This window comes from Mytilus galloprovincialis, chromosome 6, assembly GCF_965363235.1.
Source record: "Mytilus galloprovincialis chromosome 6, xbMytGall1.hap1.1, whole genome shotgun sequence".
NCBI classification, from domain to species: domain Eukaryota; kingdom Metazoa; phylum Mollusca; class Bivalvia; order Mytilida; family Mytilidae; genus Mytilus; species Mytilus galloprovincialis.
In genome coordinates, this window is record NC_134843.1 from 52,198,983 (window position 1) to 52,207,493 (window position 8,511).

The following is an 8,511-nucleotide window of genomic DNA, read 5'->3' on the forward strand; positions in this document are numbered from 1 at the left end:
TTTAAATTAATGTTTATATTGTTTATAATAATGTACAGACGAGAGGCAAAATACTTTTCTTTAAATACAAAATAGTTATTGGCACAAAGTCATTAATTATAACAATGAATGATTCCATTTAAAAGTCAGTCCTGTACAGTAGTATTGCATATAATAATATTTAAACAGACATATATTTATAATGAAAAGTTTATAGGATATTTAGAAAAATGTAAGTGGAAATAATAAGACCATATTACAATAATCACATGGGATGTTTTAAATCTGAATTAGGATAAGAACAAATTGACATGAAAAAATATCACGGCTTTTTCACTGGTTTCAACAACCAATGAAAAGGCCGTGATATTTTTTATTAAGCATGAAAGGACAAATTATCACGGCTTTTTCACGGGAAATCGAAATTTCACGGTCTTTTTCTAACATCAAATATTTTTCACGGCCTTTAGAAATATTTCTTTTACAAAAGTCACGGGGTATTTTCACGGGGTTTTCACGGCCCTGTGATATTTCACAGACATTTCACGGCCTTTTCATGGGCTGTTGTTACAGTAGTGTAACGTCTTGCTAGCACTATTATCTTGCCACGATTCAACGGCTTTCCACAAGAACTCTGGACCATTGAACCATTGCATACTTGAACGGAATTTATAGATCGAAGTTCCTCTACTAGCTAAATCTGCTGGATTCTGTTTGGTATCAACATAATGCCATTGGTCAATATTAGTTGCATGTTGAATCACTGCCAAATGATCGACTACAAAAGTGTTAAATATAGATTCTTACATTGTTAGCAGTGGATTATCGTGTTTCTCCAATCGAGATAGTTAAATTATGAAATTTTAAGTCCGAGCCTTGGCGAGGACTTAAAATTTCATAATTTAACTATCGAGATTGGAGAAACACGATAATCCACTGCTAACAATGTAAGAATCTGTTTCTCTAATGACCAAAAAACCTATTTTAGTTTCATAAAAAAATAAATTCTCCCAACCATGCCTTAAACTACGTCATCCGGTGTTACGCGCCAGCATATTTATACGCACATAAGTCTTTTGTTTAATTTCAAGTATTATCTAAAAAAAAAACACAATCCAATTCAATTTTAATTCCAACATATTCATATTTAATCACAAAAAGAACATTAAAATAGTTTTTATCAATTGAACGTTGATAAGAAAAAAGAACTTTTTTCGCGTAGAATGAAGTTCACCGCTCACTGAAATAAACACGAGGAGAATGAATGAAGTTCAAAACGGCTGACCACAGTAGTTTATTCATCTTGTGAACTGTCACTCTCGATAACAAATCGGCGTTTCTTCTGAGGAGGCTGAACTGATGGTGATGTATTGTTAATATTGATATTAAATGTCCCTCCATAAATAGGTGCCCCAAAGATATAGTTCATTCCTGAACGCGGTGCATCGTGACTTTGGCTTTGCCCAACCACGAGTTGTGTCTGTGTTTGATGAACTGCTTGACGTCCCATCGTAACCGTCCTCGTTGTCTGCGAAGACTGTATTTGTTGCTCATTTTCATCCTGGTTACCTAAGATGCATTGACGTCCCATCGTAACCGTCCTCGTTGTCTGTGAAGACTGTATTTGTTGTTCATTTTCAGCCTCATGATCCTGGTTACCTAAGATGCATTGGGCTATCTGTTTATGTTTCTGAGGGTTCAGTTTTGAGTAAGTGGTGATACTCTGTATGTTTTTGTGTCCAGATATCTAAAAAATCAGTAAAAAAATCATAAACTTTCTAGTATGAACCATATGTGAATTTTTATGAAATAGTGTGGATCTGAGGAAGAAGTAAAGGTGGACTAGAATTTAGAATTGTGAAATATTAAATAAGGGTGTCTCATTGACAGATTGAGGGGTTCTGATCCTGGATCCAACTTACTGTTTTGTCAAATTCCTGTATCCGCTTACACTATGTATGTAACTTTGTAAGCAATTCTCATTTTTTGTAAATTCTTGTGTCCCCCCTAGTCCAAATAATTATGACGTCTCGTTAGGCTATTTTTTTATATTTTTTTTGGGACGCTGTACATTGATGTATGGCGTCCAAAAAATTATAAAAAAATAGCCTTTCAAGACGTCATAATTATTTGGACTAGTGTCCCCCTAGACTTCCTAACACAGTACAGTACAATAATTTGACTAACATGTGTCATGCTCTCAAAGAGTTAGCAATTCAGGGTTGCACTTAGACCCTAATGAGATCCACAAATAAAAAATAAATAATCCGACAATTTTAAAAAGGATTTCTTCAATTTTTGTGCTATTTTTACATTTCCTGACCGGTGTGAGAAAAAATATTTCTCCTCACTAGTGAAAAATCTGTTCTTGGCAAGTGATTGATTGAATTTCAATGGTTCAAATTTTGCCGTTATATAGCCTTTTTGTGCTAATGCGTCGTCAGCTGTGTGGCGTAAAGCAACTAACAATGAATCAATGAATTTAATCTTTGATAAAATTAGAGAAACAAATTCCATCGATATGTGTTTCCACTTTCAACAGTTAAATTTTTAATATTGAAAAGCTCAGCAAGCCTTGTGTTTTAAATTGTAAAATTTAACGTTAACTGTCTCGAGTGGAGAATTTCGTAACACTCTGTGAAATCTATATTTTCATATCTCCAGTTACAAAATTTTCTTATCAGATGATTGTTCAAAATTCAATCATGACAAAAATTGAGTGGATGAAAACTGTAATTAATGTAGTCAAGTGGTGTTGTAGTAATATTTTTATGATTAATAACCTGTTTGATATGATTATGTTCAATTCCCTCATCGTCAAGCTTCTGAAGCATAAACCTTCTAGCTGAATGGTTGGTTAGGCGCCTGTTTGTATTGTCATCTAGAGGTTGGTTCTCATCATTTTGAGTGTGTTCTTTAATAATACCTACAAGTATATGTACAGTATTAATAATTAAAAGCAGTGATTAAAAGAACATGCTGGTTATACACATGTACAGTGTTTATATGGGGAAATTCAAATATGGTATCAAATTTTCTTGATTTCTTCTGAATTTCCTATTGTGACGTCATGAAAAAAGACAACCATGATGACGTCACTTACATGTATGCCTTCAAATTGATATTTTATTGTGTGTTTTTCTATGTTGTGATGTTATACTATTCAGTTTTGTGTCAGTAAAAGGGAGAAGGTTTGGTACCATTAAAACATTTAATCCCTCTGCAAATGTTTGCACCTGTCCTAAGTCAGGAATCTGATGAACACAACAGTAGTTGTTGTTTGTTTATGCAATTTATACATGTTGCTTGTTTCACTTGTTTTTATAAAAGACCATTGGTTTTCCCGTTTGAATGAATTTACACTTTAAATTTGGGCTCTTTATAGCTTGTGTTATCCAAGGCTACATGTTGAAGGCTGTACCTTGACCTGTAATGGTTTACTTTTATAAATTGTAATTGGATTGAGAGTTGTTTCTCTAGTTTTCGTGCTATTTTCACCTTTCTCGACCGGTGTGAAAAAAATATTTCTCGTCTCTTAGAGAGAAATTTGTTCTCAGCAAATGATTGGTTGAATTTCAATTATGACATCAAAATTTCTTGCATTCTTCTGAATTTTCTATTGTGACGTCATGAAAAAAGGTGATTGGGTTGAGAGTTGTTTCTCTAGTTGTCGTGTTATTTTCACCTTTCTCGACCGGTGTGAGAAAAATATTTCTCGTCTCTAGAGAGAAATTTGTTCTTGTTCTCAGCAAATGATTGGTTGAATTTCAATTATGACATCAATTTTTTTTGCTTTCTTCTGAATTTTCTATTGTGACATCAGGAAACTAGGTGAATTTAAAAATTTAACTGTTTGAGTGGAGAAATATTTTAATACAGTCTTGATGCAGTTGTGAAATCTATATCTCATTGGCACTCATACCATATCTTCCTATGCATGTACATTGTACCAATAAAGAGCACAACTTTCAGCAAATCTCTCAAAAGGAATATCTCGTGTATTATATTTCTCCAGTCTTGACAGTTAAATTTTAAATATATTCAAAATCTTGGCACGCCTTGCATTTTAAATTTTAAAATTTAACTGTCTCTCGTGGAGAAATATAACACGTAATATGTGTCTTTGTGGCATGTACAAATGTTTTATGCTTGCGTTAAAACTTACATGTAATCTTTTTTTTTAGGTTAAAGGATAGAGTTTATTTTGGATTTTTATCAACCTTAAACAAAATTTTAAGACGGCAGGGTTGATGAATTTTCTGGATATATCGAGAATTTTTTATAAAAAAAGGGGGGAAACATATCAACCAAAGTATTGAGTATTTGACACAGATTATTCTACATGTACATGTATTTAAACTATCCTTGTTAGTACAATGGTCAGTACACTCATCTACAGATGAGGGATCTGGGTTCGATTCCTGGACTTGGAGTTTACATGTAGAGTCAAAATGTGTCTATTTACTCTTGCTTAAATTTGAATAAAAATGTACAAGTAACTTAATTTGACCATTGTTGAAATTTTAATTATCAACATGTTGTTCACAGTTCTACCTTCATATTGGTAAATACTCAATGATGACTTTCATTTTTTTTTTAATTTCAAAACAAAACTGATTTATAAAAGAAACAGATTAAACAGTTATCTGTCACTGTTGACAAATAGGTTTCTCAAATCTTTCTCCAATCAATGAATTTGGGAAAACCTGCACATTTCTTGAGTGGTGTGAGTAAACTATTTTTCACCACTAGTAAAATATCTGTTCTAAATCAAAATTGATTATGACGTCATCATGTTTTGTTTTTTTCAGAATTTTCATATTGTGACGTGGGGGAAAAAAGGCGACCTTGCCTGATGACATTGCATATATTAAAGGAACACAAGTTTCTAAAAATCTTTGAAAAAGAATGATACAAATCATTAAACAAACTAATTTCGACACTATAAGTTATAACTCGTGTATTACAATATTTCTCCACTCTCGACAGTTAAATTTAATTATTTAAAAAGCTCGGCAAGCCTCGCTCTTTAAATAATAAAATTTAACTGTCTCGAGTGGAGAAATATTGTAATACACTTGTTGCAGTGTATGAATCAATATATACATTAATAACAAGTAAATGTACCTGTTTACAATATTTTATTACCTGTATTTAAAGCCATTTTCTTCATGAATTTTCCTAATTTATTGATACCAATTCTTTGTGCCTTAAACCAAAGGGCTGACTTGTCAGGGTTGTTGTTCTCCTGAATGTAGAAGGGATCTTCAGGCTTACTATATTTTGTAGGTCTTTTTGACTTGTAAAGCTTGTATGCAGCTACAGGACATTTTGTTTGATCAGTTGTGGCCCAGGCCCTTTGAGGAATTTCTCTTGTGTTTTTCAGATTTGCTCCAGTTCTTGTTTTAGTATTTCTCTCGTTCATTTGCAAGTATTCCTGACTTTTAGAGTCTTTACATAGTTGGACATCCCCCCATGTCATCTGATAATGTTCAGTTACACCACGTAGGCCAAAATATATTGTGTTAAAAAACCAGAGAGTGTGCAATAGAGTTGTAGGATTGGACAAGCCCAGCTGCCCAGTTTTAAACATTGCTTCAATGTCATCATCATTGAGTGTTTCCGCTCTTTTATCACCATTTCCTTTACCCATTTTTTTTAACGCTATCTGTTTTGCCGTAAGAACATCTCTGGTTTTAGCAAATTCTACACTTTTACTTAATTCATAGCCATAATCATTGCTCCTCAGTATTCTATCAAATGAACACATCATTCCACGTAGTGAGGATGGCTCATACTCTTCTCCATCAGTTTTTCTCACAGAGAAAAAGTACTGACATAAAAGACTGTTTAATTCTTCAGGTGGAATTTTATAAATTTCTCTTTTTTCATTTTTCTGTTGTAGGAACTGTGTAAGTGTGCGCATATCACTTATATTTTTTCTGGCAGTGCCTTGATTTTCCTGATCTTTAACAAATTGTTCTACAGTTGATTCATCAACTGGAACAAACTGTCTTGGTTTTGATGCTTTTGAACTAGGCTTTTGTGTAGGTGCTTGAGGTGGTGCTGACACATTTACAGGAGCTTCATTTGGCGTTTTATCAACTTCATTCAACTCTGGCTCAAACAGATACAGGAGTTCATCAGGAACATGTGGTGGGGAGTCATGTTCTAATGGGTGTGTGACTGTTCTGTCAGGCTCAGAAATAATGTCAAACCTGTATCTGGCCTCAGTTACAAGTTTACCACCTTCTAGCTGAATTTCCCACAACGGAAACCCAAAGTTGTCTGTTTTACCTTTTATAACTCCCATTTGCCCCCCTACAAGTCTGACTTTTTGTCCCCTTGTCAAGTTTTCGTTGAGCGACATTTCTTTCTTATAATGAAAATTGCAGACGACGAGTTCTCGATAGTTTGTTTACACGTTACTAAGATGTTTATCGAAGAAGGCCGAGAATTCTTGTTAACCTTGAAAAAGTAGTTCCGACAGGTCACGAACTTTGATTATCCAATCAATTGCTGAGAACAAATTTCTCTCTAGAGACGAGAAATATTTTTCTCACACCGGTTGAGAAGTGTGAAAATAGCTCGAAAATTAGAGAAAACGAGTTTTTGTGTTCGCAATGTATCTAAGTATAAAATATAATGTCTGTCCAGTAATGAATTTCATCACTTGTATATTCAAGTTCCTTTGTAATCATACGACAAAATTTCACCGCAGTCGTAGCCGCTGTCAGCTCCATTCTAGGAATTGTCACCGTTTTCAACGGTGCTACTCTCGATTTTCTTAATACGAACGAGCATTGTATATTCCCATCTTCATCGACTAATCTAAGTTAAAAAACGGATCCATAACCTATATCACGTGCATCTGCAAAGCAATGTAATTGGCAAGAAACAACAGTCTTGAAACTTTGAGGTTTGTAACACCTATCGACTGTGATACCTTCCAGTCGTTCTAGTTGATTAAGTCATTTATTCCATTTAGTAAGCTCATTGTCTGGGATCTCTTCATCCCATCCAATGCCTCTTTTACAAAGACTTTGAAGAATGGACTTCGCAGCTAACACAAAGGGAGACGCAATTCCAATAGTATCATAGACAGAACTAACTGCACTTAGAATTCCACGTTTAGTCTGTGGTTTCTGTTTCATGTTGATGTGAAACCCAAGTTTATCTTCATTTACGAACCAATAAACACCTAAAGCGCTTTCGACTCCACTTTCGTTGCTTAGACGCCATTCATGCGACTTCTTACTATGAACCTTTTCAGGTACAGATTCTAGAACAGATTGATTGTGAGTCATCCATTTAGACAAATTGAAACCTCCTTTACTATACAATTTAGTAACGTCCTTAATAAGTGAAACTGCCTTTTCAAATTCATCAACTGACGACAAACAGTCACCAACGTACATGTTTGTAGTCACAGTATCTATCACCTTAGTGTCACATTCATCTTTGAACTTTTCTGCGGTTTACTGAAGTGCGTAATTGCAACAATTAGGAGAAGATGTTGCTCCAAATAAATGCACAGTCATTCTATATTTTGTTGGGTTTTCATCTATGTTTCCATTCTTCCAACAATAGAATCGCAAACAGTCTCTGTTATTTGTTAGTACTTTGACTTGATAAAACATAGATTCAATATCGCCTAACACTGCAATCTTGTCTTGCCTAAATCGCATCAGAACGCCTAAAAGAAGATTTGCTAAATTCGGGCCTTGTAATAATTCATTGTTCAAAGAAACACCTAGATTTCTTGCAGAGCAATAGAAAACGACGCGAATTTTTTCTGGCTTTTGGGGGTTGTACATTCCATGATGGTGTAGGTACCAAATCTTTTGTCATTTCTAATCCAAGTCGTCGGTAGGAATAGGTTCTGCGTAACCTCTTTCAATAATCTTATTCATAAAGGGCAGATAGCCCTGCTTAAAACGATGTTTTTTCAATAACTTCCTCTTTAACAAATTCAGCCTCTGCAAACATTGTTCTGAGTTATTTGGAAAACATACTTCATTGTTTCTGAACGGTAAACTAATACAATAATGACCATCTTCATCAAGTTTGATTGATTTCTCAACTTGTCGCATACATATGTTGTCCTCCACTGAATTTTCTATCTTGTCCTCTATTATCCTTTCTGGAAAATCAAAATTAATACTTTGCATTAAAATGTCAAGTTGTGTTTCATCGATTCCTTCTCTCTGGAGGTGCACTCTAGTAACCTCGAAACATTTTCCTTGTGATTCACGTAAAACGTTTCAAAGTATCCATCTTAGTCTCGTTTTCGTTGCATGTGGAGAACCACTTGGCCCTGTTGCCACATCGAATGGTGTAAATGCATCTGGAACGTTGTTGCCAATCATAATTCCTATGTCCGCATCTATCTCTGGGATATCAACCGATTCTAAATGAGTCCATTTCTCAATTTCTTGCGGAGTGGGAATATGTTCCTTTGATACAGGTATGTTGGCCTTAGTATACACCTTTGGCAAATCAACCACGTGTTCCATTGACAAACTTGACACT

At 34.5% G+C, this 8,511-nt stretch overlaps 1 protein-coding gene across 1 annotated transcript; it reads right to left on the reverse strand.

Annotated features, from left to right (window-relative positions):
- Positions 1 to 1,117: 1,117 nt before the first annotated feature.
- Positions 1,118 to 6,577, reverse strand: LOC143079848 (uncharacterized). Its single transcript, XM_076255489.1, has 3 exons — positions 5,128 to 6,577; positions 2,763 to 2,905; positions 1,118 to 1,726 (listed from the first exon to the last, which is right to left on the reverse strand). The coding sequence occupies exons 1-3, from the start codon at positions 6,347 to 6,349 to the stop codon at positions 1,274 to 1,276; spliced, it is 1,818 nt and encodes a 605-aa protein (XP_076111604.1). The 5' UTR covers positions 6,350 to 6,577; the 3' UTR covers positions 1,118 to 1,273.
- Positions 6,578 to 8,511: the final 1,934 nt, after the last annotated feature.